The 18,041-nt window shown below is 38.7% G+C and overlaps 2 protein-coding genes across 2 annotated transcripts; both read right to left on the reverse strand.

Annotated features, from left to right (window-relative positions):
- Nucleotides 1-12,211: 12,211 nt before the first annotated feature.
- On the reverse strand, nt 12,212-12,919 carry LOC145624875 (uncharacterized). The gene has a single exon (XM_081677960.1). It carries the CDS (start codon nt 12,917-12,919, stop codon nt 12,212-12,214), a length of 708 nt encoding a protein of 235 aa, XP_081534086.1.
- Nucleotides 12,920-15,554: 2,635 nt separating this feature from the next.
- Nucleotides 15,555-17,219, reverse strand: LOC145624876 (uncharacterized). Its single transcript, XM_081677961.1, has 2 exons — nt 16,932-17,219; nt 15,555-16,868 (listed from the first exon to the last, which is right to left on the reverse strand). The coding sequence occupies exons 1-2, from the start codon at nt 17,217-17,219 to the stop codon at nt 15,555-15,557; spliced, it is 1,602 nt and encodes a 533-aa protein (XP_081534087.1).
- Between the last annotated feature and the right edge of the window lie 822 nt (nt 17,220-18,041).

Raw genomic sequence — 18,041 nt, forward strand, 5'->3', positions numbered from 1 at the left:
ACTACTAAAGTTCCGAAAAAAAAGAAAGGCAGGCATAACTTCAACAAAAGCAGCACCATCTAGTTCTAGTGTGTCAATAAGGGCAGCAAAGGCAAGACGAGCGGCTACAACAACTACAACGCAACAAAAACAAAGAAAACATCCTCTTTGGCTGATGTAAATGCAAACAATGATGTTGTGTACTCTTCACAAGCTTCTACTACTGCTGTCACCTCTGCTAAGAAGAAGAGAAGAGCATAACAGGGTTTGCTTTACTTATGTATCTGTTTTTGAGAACTTATAAATTGTTATTCTGTGTGTTTTTTTAAACATATGCTACTTTGATTAGCAATAACTGCTATGTGTGGTTTACGACATTATTGCACCCTTTCATTTATGGAATTTAGTTTGTTTAAGTAAATGTTGCTTAATTGTTGAGTTTAACACTTAGGATAACACTTGATGATATTTGCAAACATAAAAACTTTTCATTAATAGACAAATAAAAATGTCAAACTGGTCCACATAGCCAACTTAAGGGCTTTAATTCCATTACATTGCATAATGTGGTTAAAGAACACCACTACTAACCAATCAACATAAAAACACCAACACTAACTACAACAGAAACAACAATACAAGCAGCAACGACTACACCAATTTGTTCATTTTGCTATCATGCTATGATTTCATTCTGATTCCACTTCTTCTTCTCAATGTTGTCAAGTTGTTGAGAAAGTCTTCTCTTCAAACTTTCATTACATTCCAATTTAGCTTGCACCAATCTCAAATCAGTGGCAAGTCTGTGCTTTTCAGCACTAAGCACCATAGTAACATCACTCTGCCAATTCAAGATTTCTTCATCTACTCATTCAAAGTAGTTGCAACCTCTATGTTATGTCTCAAAGTTGTAGAATTTGCAAGCCTTGAACCTCCTCCTTTGGATTCTCATGTGTCCATGAGGTCCTAACAGCAACTAGAAGACCACAAAGCACTTTTGACCCCTTGACATTACTGCTACCTCCATGCTACAAAACATTGTTGGGATTAATTAACCCCCCCAAAAAAAACCCTAATTCTAATTTAAAACTTTAACTAACGATAATTTGCAAAATAAACAAAATTATGGGAACAATTCTTTAATTAAAGCTACTAACTTGCCTTGTAATTATGCTAATTGAGTATATTTGCAGAACCTTCTTCAAAGGAGAGCAATGGAGTTTGGATGGAAGAACAGGGGAGATAAGAAGGTTTAATTGGGAAAGGAGAGAGAAAATTGAATTGGAGGGAAAGAAAGAGTAAAAAATAGAAGAGAGGGGGTGTAAACCGGCGCACGTGCCTCACACGTGATAGTCAATGCCGTGGAACCGAGTCAACATGTCTAAAACCACCCTCAGGTGTAACTATACAAAAAATATCTAGTATTAGGTGTGTTTTTACAAGAAAACTTTTATAAGGTATTTTTTCACAACAATTTGGTTTTAAAAGGTGTTATCTGACAAAATTTCCATTGTTAAATAAATTAAGTAACAATGCATTTTGTTTGCGGCTATTGACACCATCTAGCCGGACAAAGTAACCCCTATAAAATTGATCGAATAACCCTTGTAATACTAAGTAACCTCTAACACTTACTAAATTACCCCTCTCTATAACACTGATTGAGTAACTTCTATAACACTGACCATGTAACCTCTATAGCACTAACAAAGTGACTCTTATAATAGTTGGTGACACGGTTTGGCAGCTACGTATAAAAGTTTGTGATTAAATATATTATAAATGGATTTATTTAAAAGAATATTTTAAATTGAGTTTGATAATGGAAATAGAATTAAGTTATAGGGTATTTAATAAAAGTTATGATAAATTTTGTATATATGAAACGTTAGAATTTTATCGATAATAAAACCCTATACAACAATTTTATCTTAAAAAATCTATCCAAAGATCGCTGACTTAGCATCATATGTGTCACAATCTAATATATATATCTTAAGGGGAGTTTTATCTTAAGGGGAGTTTTTTCCCGAGTTTTTACAGAGCCGCATAGGATTTAATTTTTTCAGCGCGCCATGTAGGATAATAAATTTTAGTGGTAGCCAATTAAATACAAGATTATTAATTTCTCTTAGAATTAAATAATTTAAATGACACGTAAGCAAAATTGGCGAATAAGATTTCCCAGTTTAAATAAATAAATAAAAAATATTATCAGTTGATATCTGGAATTTTATCTAAATATATAACAAATTTTATATATTTTTATATATATTTACATATACACATATATATACACATATATATATACACACACACACAATTATTTAAAAAATTCAAATAAATCGTGCATCGCACGGGCTTCATCTAGTTATACCTAATTATCTCCTACGTATGTGGCGCGACACATGGGAAAAATTAAAATTCCAAGTGTCGCTGTCTTGTGATCTGGATACGAGATCGGGTTTATTTATTAGTGATATGATAACATAACTCTAGTACTTGATATCACTAATGTTGACTTGTCTAATTGTCTTAGATGGTTCATTTAAAAGAGTTGTTTTAAATGAATGTAGGCGCAATAGATCAAGTACATTATTGACAAAAAATTCTCTCTCTAGACGCCTAGAGCATTCATTTTTTACTTTGGTTTTGACTATTTTTTTTCTGTACTATCAAGTATCAACCCATCCCAAATTTGTTTAATATGGGAGTCTCGTTCTCTTCTTGAGGCCATACAGTTGCCTAATACATATGCACGCCCGCTCTGTCACCGCCTTGTCTTACATTGCACCCTCCCCTTTGTCTCGTGGTCTCCTCCTTCACTAAGGGCCTGTTCTCTTACGTTGAAATTCAGTTCAGTTTAGTTTAGTTCAGCTCAGTTCTGTTCAGTTAAGTTCAGTTCAGCTCAGTTCAGCTCAGTTCAGTTCAGTTCAGTTCAGCTCAGCTCTTAATTTCCTTCTCTTATAAAATATTCATTTCATTTCAGTTCAGTTTAGTTCAGTTCAGCTCAGTTCAGTTCAGTTCAGTTCAGTCCAATTCAGCTGAGTTCAGTCAATGAGAACAGGCCCTAAGTTTTTGTTAACTTAATTTTGATGGTTCTGTCAATCGGAATTTTACTACTATAGGTGTTTTCATTTGGGTTCACTTGGGAAAACATGTGGCAAGTCGAGCTTATAATTTAGGTTCTTGCCCAATCTTCCAAAATTGCCTCCTTCTAGCTAGGGATTCTAGAATTTCTGATATATTTATTAAAGGCGATAATCTAACTGTTATTCATATTTTGCAGGGTCGTTTCAGATGTCCATGGAAACCTTTGCATCTTATGGCGGACGTCAAGGCTATTTAGGACCCTTTTTCGAGCTTTCAGACAAGACACATCTATTTGGAAGGAAACCGGACAACAGACTATGTTGTCTCTCTCTATGTTAATTGAAACGGCTAATATCGCGAAGTATCCGTGTCGACATGAAAATTCATAGACGCATACTCGTGTCTTATCCTTCACTATATGCACTCAGATACTTCCATTAAGAGAGGAGAGAAAAAAAAGAGAAGAAACATGAAAGAAAAACATATCTTGTTTAAAACCACCATTAAATATAGAGACGATGGAGCTGAGAGAAGAAGATTGCCATCTATATGGAAAATTTACCGAGGAAAGAAATAAAAAAAAATGGGGTAGACATAATGAAAAGTATAAAGTTGCTTTTGTAATATATAATTTATTAATATAAATTTAAATGACGTATGGACGTGTCCCCGTACCCGTGTCCAAATATCGGACAGAGTCCCCGTGTCCTAAAATTTTGGAACTTGCCGGATCGGATACTTGGACATGTGTCCATGTCCGACACCTGTTCCCGAGTCCATGTAACATAGGCCTCTCTCGGCTACTCTACTCCGACTCATCAAGATATAGATCAATTTTTAGATAGCAAATTTTCTTTTTTTTATACTTTGATAGTTTAGATACGACGAGAAGACAAACCTAAATTCCTCATTGTATCTTAAACCTGTCCTATTCCCCCCACCTTCTCTGGCCAAATGGCCCACTTACACCATGTCGACGACCTAAACCACTTTCGACCTTTAAACATAGACCCCTTTGCTTTTTCATACATTAGAATAATAGGACGGACAATCAAGCCAACCAGTGAGGAAGAAAAACAAACTCATGATAACTTCCCCTGTCTAGTTTTAGTGAAGTTCAAGGATTGGAGAAATTAGTGGCGGATCTAGGGGGTACATAGAGTTACAGTTGTACCCCATTCCGAAAAAAAAACTGATAACAAAAAAGACAGTTTGTAAAAATAGGCGATGTCTTAGGTACTGCTATGTAGTTCATCGCAACAATTAATGGCTCGCCTTTTTTGTGTTAAATTTAAAAAGACCACCTATTTGAAAAGGGAGTCTCTTAGGTGGGTTTTATTATTTTTTACGCCAAACTACTACTTTTTATCATATATACCTAATGGTACAAATAACAGGTCTCTTAGGTGATATTGTTTATTTTTTCCACCATAAATTAGTACTTTTGATCAAAAAGACCTATTGTAACAAATAACAGTTCTCTTAGATAATCTCTTTTTTTTACTAGAATTTTTTTTTTAATGGAAATATTCCAAACACATTTAATTACTCAATTATAAGCCTTGTTGTATAGTATACGCAAATACTAATACACTAAGCAAAATTATTACGCTCCACATTTTGTAAAAAATTTTTTAACTTAATTCCGTACCCCCATTCTCTAAATCTAGGATCCGCCACTGGGAGAAATAACTTGTTTACTAAGGAGGAAATTCAGGCCTGGGTATACTCTTCTTGGAAAGCCTGTTTGTATTTAAATTCACTAATCACCGTGACTGCAGAGTTATTGCAAGTTGCAAGAATAGGGACCGCCGACTACAAAGGTGCCCTCATAATTTTAAATATGTGCCTAATTGGACAAGGCCTAAAAGTAAGACTTCATTCAGGCCCGTTTCTGAGATTTCGGTGACCTGGGGCAAAAACATAAATCGGGGCCCTAATTCACATATAGTATATAAAATTTTAAAAAATTAGGTATGCACAAATATTTTATTATGATCAATAATCTTTAAAAACATCAAATTTCATAAAACATTGAAATTACATTCCGGTAACTCTCATTTAAGTAATTACACCAACCGAACCATTCAAACCAAGTATCCAACCAATCCATTAGATTTTTTTAATACAAAGAAAAATATAATTTAATACAAACAAGAGATCTTGATAAATAAAGTCGTGTATGCAGCGTTCAAAAAAAAAAAAGTAGGGTATGCAAAGAGTATTATATATAATTAGTTTAATCCCGTTGAAAATTTAAGAGTAAAATGACTGTTTATTATAGTTTTCATCTTCAATTGAATCGCGAAAGAGAAGGAATTTAACTAACTGAAAATTGTAATGAGATACATTTTGAAAAATAAAATTACCAAAAATGGGGATACACTTAAAATTAATGACTTTTTTTTTGTTAATCAAATTCACTTGGGAAAGTGAATAATTTGGGCAAAAAAATAAGGAAAAAATACGTTTACCAAAAATGCCATTTGATTCATTCAAAAAAAAAAAATGCCATTTGATATTTTGGAATTCTACACTATTGTAGTGTTGTACATTACACACTTCTTGCTCTTTTTTTTTTGTTAAATGTATATATACGTAATATTATTTAGTACGAATTATATTTATTTGGGGTCTTGTATTGTATTGAAATCGAGTTTTCTAACAAGGGGCCCAGGGCAGCCGCCCTCCCCTTGCTACGGCCCTGACTTCATTATACGTAGGATAATTAAAATTTTCCAATATATGATGCTTTAAAAACGTTTTGAGGACAATGACATTTATAACAAAAACCATTTATCAGTGATTGTACAGTTAGTTCTATGTCTGATATATACATGAAGTATTAATTCACACATAATCATACCAAATATCTCTTCACAAAAGGCTAACCATTTCATGACCATCGCATATTCCATGGTTTAGTGGTTCACTTTCTATTCCTTCACTAGCCAACATGAGGAGTAAACTTGGTGCTCAAATCATGTACACTGTCTAATTCTTAAATTAGGCTTAATAATAATACAAAGAAAGTGTTTAGTTGTTAAAGTATTGAAGAATACATAGTAGATCAATTAGACACTACAGAACTCAAGAATACAAACACTTTAATTGTACGTAATCATCGAATGTTCAGGTCAACTCAACCATGATCCACTTGAAATGGAAACGAGCGAGCCTATATAGCATGACCATTCAAAGTCAAGAATGCGTTGCCAGAATTGCTGTTGTTGGTAAGTCTCAAGATTGCAACAGGATCAACTTGCAAGTAATTGGAGAAAGAACTTGTTGAATTTTTTTTAAACCACATGAACAACTTAGATTGCAGCAAATTGTCATTTTTAATCCCATCGTAAAGGCTTCATTTTAAATAACATATGAGATTTCTATTGCATCAAAAAGCCATTTCCAGAGAATAATGTTCCTGCAAAGGCTGACAAAAATAAAAATTTATAATAGGAACTTATTGTGATGCATAACAGAGATAAAAAAGAATTCTTGAGATTAGTTTATGTGTGTGTGTGTTATTTAAGTGTAATTAAAAATCTTTAAACTCATTCAGTCCATGCATGTTTGTTTATGTCTGGATCCGATTACCCGAGAGTCCGAACCCGAGATCCTGATACCCCTATCGGCAAGCTGAGAACCTACACAATGAACAGAAGTTAGCTAGCCCCGGGGTGATCCGGGGATAACCACTACGATGATAAAGTTAGAATGTGTTTAAGAGAAGGTAAGTAAAAGAGAGAAAGTAGAGAGATAGATAGATAGATAGATAGATAGAGAGAGAGAGAGAGAGAGAGAGTAATAAATGCTTACCATTTATTGAAGCTTAATCTACTATTTATAATAAATTTCATGACAGGTGGCTACAATGCATGCAAGGATTTTCTCGCCAAGTGTCAATGATAAAACCGCCACGTGCCAAGTATCGAAAAGCCAATATGGCCGATATGTCTGCTTTTTGAAACATATCAGCGCTTGTCACATATCATCCCATACAACTAGCCCCCCAAGTGAGGACGTTGGATTATTGATCGACGTTCTCACTTTAGGGTATTGGTTAAATTTTGGCTACGTTTTTTTTTGCATTATTCAATGTTATGTTATTTTCAGGCTTTCTTTTCCTAATACTGAAATGTGATATTAACTGATTTGGTATAATACTATGTTTCTTGTACTTTGTCGAGCATATATGGTAAAATATTTATTGTAATGTTCAGGATTTCTTGTCGACAAAAGAACTGAGAGCGAAAAAACTTCGTTTCCCCCCAAGTGACCTTGTGTACCGATAAGACACAAGGTCTACTTAATAAAAGAACTGGGAGCGAAAAAACTCCGTTTTCCCCCCAAGTGACCTTGTGTACTGATAAGACACAAGGTCTACTTAACAAAAGAACTGGGAGCGAAAAAACTCCGTTTTCCCCCCAAGTGACCTTGTGTACTAATCTGGGAGTGAAAAAACTCTGTTTTCCCCCCAAGTGACCTTGTGTACCGATAAGACACAAGGTCTACTTAATAAAAGAACTGGGAGCGAAAAAACTCCGTTTTCCCCCCAAGTGACCTTGTGTACTGATAAGACACAAGGTCTGCTTAACAAAAGAACTGGGAGCGAAAAAACTCCGTTTTCCCCCCAAGTGACCTTGTGTACCGATAAGACACAAGGTCTACTTAATAAGAGAACTGACAAAACGTAGTCGTTTAGGAGATGAATCGTTTGCTAGGCTTTAGTAAAATGAGCGGGAAATACGCATTGAGGCAAGACACGTGTTGCCAATCTAATGATTTTATATTTAAACTTTACAAATTTTCCTAGCCATTGGATTTCTGACTCAATTGTCACATCAGTTTCTTTCTTCTTTTTTTTTAAAAAAAAAACTTTCCCCTTTACTTTTATATGTCATTCTCGATTATAAACAAAAGTAAAAAAACGGTTCAAAAGAGAGATTTCCAGAGAAAAGGGATTTCATCTAAACTTCCATTACTGCCATAGCAGAGTAATCGCCGGTCTTTCAGTTCGTCACTAAAGCGCAATCGAAGTTCTGCACTGTTGGCGAATAGCTTTAAGGTATTTACAGATTCTAGTTATCATATATATATTTTCTTAAAGGATTTGCATGCTTCGTTATTCATTTTTTTTACTCTTTAAAATTCTAAACTAAGATATTAGATGTCTAATAGTAGTATTGAGGAAGAACTTCCTTCCCTTAGCACTGTTAGGCGTCGTCTTATTGGAAAATCGTTGGGGAATGATCTTGGCCAATTTGGGGGACTGCCTCTTCCCTTTCTGACAATATTGACGATCCATTTCAGCCGTTATCCCCAGAAGAACAAAATAAAGCTTTTTACCGTCATAAATTGCTAGCCGACTGTGAGAAGGCTAATCGCCCTACTAACCCCTGTATTCCGGAAGATACTGAAATTCTTGATATCGAACCAGTTAACGTCCGTTATCACCTGAGGAGTTTTGATAATACACGCTTTGATTAATACGGTTCTAACGTCGGGAGTATTGGCGTAAGTACTACTTTTATGCCGAGAATGAAGCAAACAAGTTATCAGCCCGAAGTTGCCGCCAGAGAAGCTGCGGAATCAAGCAAAAAACCTGGGCAAGGTCAAGTGGTAAGCCCTAGTTCCTCCGACTCCGATAAAGAGGAGCGTCCTCCAACTCGGTTAGAAGATCAATCATCTCCTGTTCACGAGTCTGCAATAAACTCGGTTCTTGGGGATGAGGATGATGACAACATTAATGCTGAGAGTAGGGACGATGTTGTTGATTTAACGGCAGAGGTAATTCAAGAGGAGAGATTGGATGAAGAGTATAACTCCGAAACCGATGATGATGATTTTCGGCAACCCCTTGTTTTATCAAGGAACAGTAAAGTAGAAAAGGCTATAATAAACGACAAATTCAGAAAAACCGCAATAGAAAAAGATTATTGCCGTCGTGCTAAACGATTTTATAACCTACCCGATGGTTATGACCTTTATCTCCCAGTCGCTGGATCTTCTGTATTAGATTGCCCTGCTGGCCATGTTGCCGTTTACGCTAAACATTTTGATTTTGGTTTACGGTTTCCTCTTCATCCGTTCGTGGCAAAAATTTTAAAAGCGTGGAACGTATGTTTAGTTCAGATAACCCCCCCCCCCCCACAATCCGTGCCGTAATCGCCCTTGTGTGGGTTATGCTGTATAGGAATTTTCCTTTAACTCTTAATGCTTTTCTGAAGCTCATGACCTTAAAAAGAGATGGCAAGACAACTGAGGGGTGGTGGTCTTTATATACTGCTTCTCGGAAATATACAGTTCACCCCAAATTATCTAGCTGTAAAGGGTGGCAAGACAAGTTTTTCTTTTTATCTGTTCTCGATGATTATCCTGTTCGGAGAACTTTTTACCAGCCACATCCTCGATTCGACACAGTTCCTGAGGAGAACTTGGCCGTCATGAACTTAGGGCTGTCAACCATTTTGACATCGTTGAATCCAAGGACGATGAAGGTAGATCTCGCCTTGCTCCAAAGGTTTGGGTACCTAATGTGGGGTATATTCTCGGCAATGCCCCATTGTCACATGTCGGTCTGTGCTGGACTGATTGTTATGGTATTAATCCACCATTTATTATTTTTTATGATTTTACTTTTTGCTGTCTTATACTTCTGCCTTATTAGCTTAATAAAACTTTAACCCCCATTTTTATATTTCTTTTCCTACAACAGGTGTCGATAAGCTAGACAATAAGCAGCTTGGATTGTCTGCTGACGGGAAGAGAGTTATTCGGAAGTGTCCTAGAGCTCCCAGCTCCAGTTACGACGCGCTTGCTTCCTATTGCAGTCGCGCTTCCCCAGTCAATCAAAAAAGGAAAGCCGAAAAGATGCCTAATGACCAATCAAAGAAGAGAAAGCTGTCCACTTTGAGAAACCGTCGGGGTGGCAATGTCGGAGTAGCCAACACTAGACTATCTGACGTCCAAGCTGAGAAAAAATCGAGGGAGAACGACAACCAGACTAAGCATTCCTCTCCGTCTTCAAAGCCTGCTAAAATAGAAGTCAAGACAGTGGTTCAAAGTTCTGAACCAATTACTAAGAAGATGACTGACGGAGTGGAGATTGAAGATCTCACTCGTACTTCCGAATCTCCCCCCCTTCATCCTAATGAGACAGTACCACCAATTGGTCCAAGCATCCCTATCACTGCCGGCGGTTCAGACACTAGCATTCCTGGGCTTATTTACCGGTCTCATCAATGGATCGAGCGCCCTAAAGGGAGGTTTTCAGAAGTTTTTTTTAGAGGGTTCTCTGTTCCCCCTGGCCATTCGGGATATCGATGGCACCCAAATCTCGATGTGTACCGAAATGAGTCACTCTATACCGACGACCCTATGCAAGGTGGGAATCTCGGCTACCATCTTTTGTGTAACTTGGCTCCTCCCTTGGACAGGCCTGTGGGCGAAATCGGTCCCCTCGCTGCTGTTCATATGCATAACATGATGAAGGTACTTAATTTGCATTTTGTCCCTTTTTTTTTTATATATCATTATGCTTACATACACACATGTTTTTTTTTATATATATTATAATATTTTGTTCATGTATGCGAAATTGTGTTTTCTTCACCTTTTACTGCATTGTTCTTATGTTGTCGTCTATGCCCTTATGTCTGGACGACTTTTTAATGCAGGCTGTTATGTCCGGTACCGAGCTTGTTGAGATGTACCGCTATTACCAGGAGCAACATCATCAATTCTCTCCCAACCAAAATGCCTTACAAACCGCCCTGGACAATGCTGACAAGGCTCTAAATCTTCTGAAAGAAGCTAAGAAGAGGGACGACCTAGAGTTGGCATCTCTGAAGGATAAAGCTGCCAAGCTCGAGGGACTTGAGAAAGAAGTCCAACAGCTAAAGGGTCAAATTGCCGAGAAGAACCTTGCTCTTGAGCGTCTTCCCTCCCTTGAGAAAGGTCTCAGTGACTCCAAGACAAAAATTCAAAATCTTGAAGAAAAGGTTCAGAAAATGGAGGCTGATAAGCCTGGCATTCGGCAAAGAGCGGTTGGTCGTTACTTGGCTTCTAAAGAATTCTGCACGCGACTCCAAGATCGCTTTGATGGAGATTGGACAACTGCTCAGAGGTGTATTGCCCATGCTGCCGGCTGGAAAAAGGAGGATTGGGCTAAGGTTGAAAAAGCTTTTGACAACGAAGCCTACAAGATACCTTCCGACTTTGAAAAACAGCAATTTGCTGAAGAAGATTTGTTTAAATATGAGCCGAGCGTTGATGACGGCCCCAAAGATCCCAGCATTTTAGATTCCCCAGTGCCTGATAACAAACAAGCTTGAAGGGGCGGGCAGTCATCACCGACATCTTCTTGTGGGTCTTGTGTTGTTGGACCTTATCGGTCTTAGTTTGAAATGTTTTCCTGTTTTTGTCAAACTGTGCTTTTTGTTTAACAATGCTGCTTTATCGGCATATACCCTTTTTGTGGTGGTACCTTTCGATTGTTATCTTTTACTTTTTTGAACATGTAGTTGTTTTACGTTCTAATAATTCACACTGTCTTAGTCTCATGACTATCAATTTCATACGTTAGTTAACTGTAACTCTTGCCTTTCATTACAAACTCTGTACTTAGATTATTGCATCAACAAGTTATCTAACCAATTCCCATAGTTACGACATTACTAGGCTTAACGTCCTAATTTCGCTTTTCAATGTTGACTTATCAGTAAGACAAAGAAAATATCAAATTAACTCTATTTCCTGCCCCCCTAGTGCATATGTTTGTTAAAAAACTGTATGCACTAGACCGGAATTTCCTTTGCTGATTCAGAGTATAATACCGGTCGCTTACTGCACCAATTTCGTAGTCAGTTAAGCACCCTCTCGGTGATCATTATCAAAGCTACGCCTCTTATCGGTGTATACTTGATTTGATTTTACCGGAATTATATTTTGAACCAGCAACCTCGTGAGTTAATGATCACAACTGATCAGGTTGTGAGTGCATTATCTTCACGGAAGCGGTTTTTAGCCGTCCGTCCCACCTAACGATGATTTGTTAAGTGGAGGATGCCTTTTTCAATAATAGAATTTGTAACCAATAACTTGTATATATTTACTGTTGATATTGTTGTTATTAACATTAGTTTTTCAGCTTACAAAATAACTTCACACTTCTTACACATAATATTTTTCTAGTATTGTAGTGTTCCAAACATTTTTCAAATGGTTTTCCATCCATTGTCTTTAAGTAAAATGATCCTTGCATCACCATGTCTCTTATCCGGTATGGCCCTTCCCAATTTCCCGTCAACTTTCCATCTTCACTACCTTTTCCTGTGGCCGCTGTTCTTCGCAGCACTAAATCGCCTTTACTCAAAGGTCGATATGCAACTCCTTTGTTATATGCGCTTGACATTCTGTCTTTGTAGGCGGCTGACTTGACTGCTGCTTTCTCCCGTATTTCAGGGAGAAAATCTAGTTGTTGTCGTAATAACAAATCATTCTGATTTTCACAGTAATGCTGAATTCTGAATGTCGGCAACCCTACTTCTGCTGGTACCACCGCTTCTGTTCCAAATACTAATGTAAATGGTGATTCTCCTGTTGCTTCTTTCACTGTCGTTCTATTTGCCCATAAAATTTCTGGTATCAAATTAGCCCACAAACCCTTTACATCCTCTATTTTCTTCTTGATTGCTGCTATAATTTGCTTGTTTGCCGATTCTGCCTGGCTGTTTGATTGTGGGTGGCATACCGCTGCATATGCAAACTTCACCTTATACATGGACAATAAATCCTTTACCGGTTTGCAGTCAAATTGAGATCCATGATCAAAAACCATTGTCATTGGTAACCCGAATCTTGTAAAAATATTTTTCCACATAAATTTTTTCACCTCCGATGCTGTTATCTTTGCTACTGGCTCCGCCTCTATCTATTTTGTAAAATAATCCACCCCCACTATGAGAAACTTCCTTCCGCCTGTTGGCGAGGGAAACGGCCCTACTATATCCATTCCCCATTGTGCGAAAGGGATTGGATTGAGTATTGGCGTTAAATCATTGGGCGGAAAATTGATAGCGGGTGCAAATTTCTGACATTTCTCACATTTCTTCACATACTTAACAGCATCTTCATTCATTGTCAGCCAGTAGTACCCCCTTCTCATTGCTTCTCGCGACAGTGCTCTTGCTCCAAGATGATTTCCACAAGTTCCTTTATGTATCTCCTCAATCAACTTGATAGATTCAAGATCTGTTATGCACCTTTGTAACGGTAATGAAAATCCTATCTTGTACAGCTGGCCTTGATGCATTATAAACCACACACTATCCCTGCGCAGTTTTCTTGATTCTTCCTTATTAGGGGGTAAAGCTCCATACAGTAAATATGCCAGTATTTTGTCAAACCACTGGATGCCGCTATTGATACAGTACACTTGCTCTGATTTCCCTTCAATACTTCTGTGTTTTAATATCTCCACCATAACTGTTCTTTCCAAGTTATTGAAGCTTGAGCTGGCCAACCTTGCCAAGGCATCAGCCTGTGCATTCTGTGCTCTCGGCACTAGCTTGATTTCAAAGTGTTGCAATTGTACTGTTAATTGCTTCAGCTTTTCAATATATTTTATCATTGTTGGCTCCCTTGTTTCATACTCCCCAGTATACTGGCTGGATACTAGCTGAGAATCGGTAGTCAAAATTATTCGCTTTGCTTCAGCCGCCATAGATAACTAGATTCCTGCTATGGCTGCTTCGTACTCAGCTTCATTGTTAGTGGCCTTGAACTTAAATTTGATCGCATATTCAAAAAAAATTTCATCTGGGGCCGTTATCACTATCTCTGCCCCTGACCCAGTTGATGTTGCGGATCCATCTACTGATACCTGCCACATTGTAAGCTAATTGTAAGTATTTTATGCGTCTAATATTTTTGTATCTTAAAATTTTAACTTTAAAACTTATAATTGATTTTTATATCACAAATATTAGATTATAAACCACTGAAACCTGCCAAGTTCCCAATTCTTCTTCCTCATCATTGTATGAGGTTTCCACAATGAAGTCAGACAAGGCCTGTGCTTTTATTGAAACTCTGGGCTTATAATTTATCTCATACTCTGACAACTCCACAGCCCACTTTAACAGCCGACCTGATGTATCCATCTTGTGCAAAGACTTTTCCAACGGATGGTTTGTCAAGACATCTATCAGATGTGAATCAAAATACGGTCTCAACTTTCTAGCCGCTGTGACCACTACCAATGCCATCTTTTCTATTATCGGTATCTGCGTTCAGTCGCACTTAGAACATGTATGACAAAATATACCGACATTTGTAACTTCTTCCTTTCTATCAGCAACACTGCAGCTATCGTCTTTGGAGAAGCCGAGATATATAGCTGTAGCAACTCCCCCCTTTCTGGCCTTGCCATTGTTGGAAGAGATCTCAAATGGTTCCTTACCACTTCTAATGCATCCCTTTGCTCCTATTACCACTTCTAATGCTTTGTTCTTCCTTAAAGCCACAAAGAACGGAAGTGCTTTGTCAGCTGATTTACTGATGAATCGAGTTAACCCTGCCATCCTTCCTATTAACCTTTGTATATCTCGAATAGTTTTCGGTTGTTTCATCTCAAGCACTGCATTCACCTTATCGGGATTAGCATCTATTCCCCGTTCACTAACCATAAAACCTAAGAATTTCCCTGACCGAACTCCAAATACACATTTCTCTGGATTCAACTTCATCTGATATTTCCGCAATGTCTCAAATGTTTCCTTCAAATCAGTTATGTGATCCTTATTTTCTCTACTTTTAACAATTGTATCATCTACATACACTTCCAAATTTCGACCTTTCTGCTTCTCAAAAATTTTGTCAACTAACTTTTGATAAGTTGCTCCAGCGTTCTTTAACCCAAACGACATTGCCTTATAACAATACACACCCACATCTGTTATGAAGGCCGTTTTTGGCCTATCTGCCTTATGAAGACTGACTTGATGATACCCCGATAAAGCATCCAAAAAACTGAGCATTGCATGGCCAGAAGTAGAGTCCACCAGTCTATCTATCCGAGGCAACGGATAACAATCCTTGGGACAAGCCCTATTCAAGTCGGTAAAGTGCACACACATTCGCCACTTCCCTGTTGGTTTTCTCACCATGACAACATTTGCTAACCACTCTGGATATGTGCCCGGCTCTATAAACCCTGCTGCTAAGAGCTTATTAACCTCTGCTTCTATGGTCTCTATCTTTTCAGTAGAAAATTTTTGTTTTTTCTGCCTTATGGGCCTAAACCCTCTGTTAACATTCAACTTATGCTCCATTACCCTGGGGTGGATTCCTGGCATTTCACTTGCCGAGAAGGCGAATACATCGGCGTTCTCACGCAACAGACTTATTAGATGACACCTCATATCTACATCCATATTTGCTCCAACTTTCACTGTTCGACTGGAATCTCCTGGCTGTAACTATATCTGCACCGTTTCACCTCCCGTCAACGGCCTTGGAGTTGCTTCCGGCCTTGTATGAAAGTTTCTCATGGCCAGATCCCGTACCGTTGGTTCCAGCTCTTTCTTTGGATTACTTGTCACCGCATCCTCCCCAGATGGATTTTTCAAAGCCGTTACATAGCAAGATTTCGCCATTACCTGCCCTCCGTGAACCTTTTCAACAGCTCCTAAATTCGATACATAAGCTATCGTCAGATGGTATGTCGATACAACCGCTTGGACATCATGAATTATCGGTCTACCGATAATGGCATTATAAGCTGATGGGACATTGACCACTAAAAATTCCGCCATCACATCTCTCGTAGTCGGCCCATCACTCAACCGTACCGGCAAAATTATGCTTCCTTCTGGTCTCACTGTCGATCCATTGAACCCAATGATCGGATAAGATACCTGCGTCAGATACTGCCTCCCAATCATCATTTCATTAAAAGCTTTCATGAACAAGACATTGGCAGAGCTGCCTCCATCCACCAGAACTCTCTTGACATCAGCTCCATTGATCTTTGTTATGAGCACTAGTGGGTCATCATGTGGGAATACAATACCCCTGGTGTCCTCTTCCGTAAATACAACATCTGGGATTGAAGCTGGCCGAGGGTGGTTGTCGGTATCCAGGGCATTGATGATGTGACGGTGCTCAGACAGATGTTTCTTAGCCCCACTAACTGTTCCTCCATGAACCGGCCCCCTAGTTATCACATCTACCCCTCTTCCTGTTGATAGGGGAGGCATTCCACCACCTCCTTGTCGGACCACTCCACCTTGTGACCTTTCCAGCCATGCCTCCAACTGCTGTCTTTCTATCTGTCGGGGGGGTGGTTGAGCTCCTCCCGCACTTAATCGATACCGAGTCAAGTGCCCTTTTCTTATCAATTCCTCAATATTATCCTTCAACTGCGTGCACTCTTCGGTATAATGACCCACATCTCTATGAAACATACAGTACTTCTTAACATCTCTTGGTCTTGCCGTCATCGGAATCGGCCTTGTCCAGCCTTCTTTATTCTGATTAACTGAATAAATTGCTGCTCTTGGTGTGTTCAAGGGCGTATATGAACTGTACCGCATTGGCGGTTTTGTAACTCTGAACTCCTGCCGATTTCCCCCTCCCCTTCCTGGGGTCGAAGTTCTCGGCCTTCCACTTCCAGAGGTTGCCCCTTCATATTGATATTGACCTTTGCCAGAAGCTACATTCTTACTACTCGTTTTCATCAATTCTTCACTTTTGATATAATCATGAGCTTTGTTAAAAGCAACTGCCAAGGTCTAAAAATTATTTCGCATAAGGTAACGCTTAAACTTGGAATCATTTAATCCATTCATCAATACCATCACAGCTATCTCTTGTTGCAATTTCGGAATCGTACTCGCCTCATTATTAAACCGTCTGATATAATCCCTTAAAGACTCATCCCGCCTTTGCTCTACTGCCATTAACTCCCCTGAAGTTCTCTGCCGCACACTGTTACTAACATACTGCCCCACAAACATCTCGGTCAGCTTCTTGAAACTATCTATCATCCCATTTTCCAGGTTATTGAACCAATCGGCCGCGACCCCAATTAATGTAGTCGGAAAGACTTTGCACCAAACAGCATCTGAGTTTGTGTACAACATCATATGCCCTTCGTATGAAGTTATGAATCTACCCGGGTCTCCTCTTCCATCATACCTACAGGTCGGTATTTTAATTTTTTCCATCGGCTGGTTTAAGAGACTTTGCGCAAACGGCGATGCTCTTAATTGTACCACAATTCGTGGTACCTGTCCTTCAACCTGAGAACTTCTCTGCTGATGGGTTCTTGTAATAACAGTGCGACTCGACGGCTGCCCCTCTATTTGACGCGGTGTGGTATGTGTTCTTACCGGCGTTTCTTCCCGGCGGTGCCTTGGTGAATTCGTTGCTTGATTTAATTGTTCACCATGATTGATTAACGGCACCCCCCTTCAGCCTGAGTTGTTTCAGCCTCTTTTCTCTTTTTACTCATTGCAGTCATTACTCTTGCTGCTACCTACAACTCTTCTGGTGTAAACTCCGCCATGGGGTCTACTATCGTCCCCACCTGCCTTTTCGGGGTTAACGGCATGTGGAACTGGTTTTCGTCCAATGTATGTGTTTCGTCTTCTACCTCAATTTCTGGCTGTGCTGTAATCGGTCGATTTACCGTTTTACTTATTATTGGTGTTGCATTATTTTCGGCCATAATTATTGTTATTTTGTGTGTTAGGTTCTTAGGCGATAGAAGTAATCACTACTGCCCCCTCCTAGCGCCAAATTGTTTCTGTCTGGATCCGATTACCCGAGAGTCCGAACCCGAGATCTTGATACCCCTATCGGCAAGCTGAGAACCTACACAATGAACACAAGTTAGCTAGCGCGGGGTGATCCGGGGATAACCACTCTGATGATAAAGTTAGAATGTGTTTAAGAGAAGGTAA

Source organism: Chenopodium album, chromosome 3 (assembly GCF_948465745.1).
Source record: "Chenopodium album chromosome 3, dcCheAlbu1.1, whole genome shotgun sequence".
NCBI lineage: Eukaryota > Viridiplantae > Streptophyta > Magnoliopsida > Caryophyllales > Amaranthaceae > Chenopodium > Chenopodium album.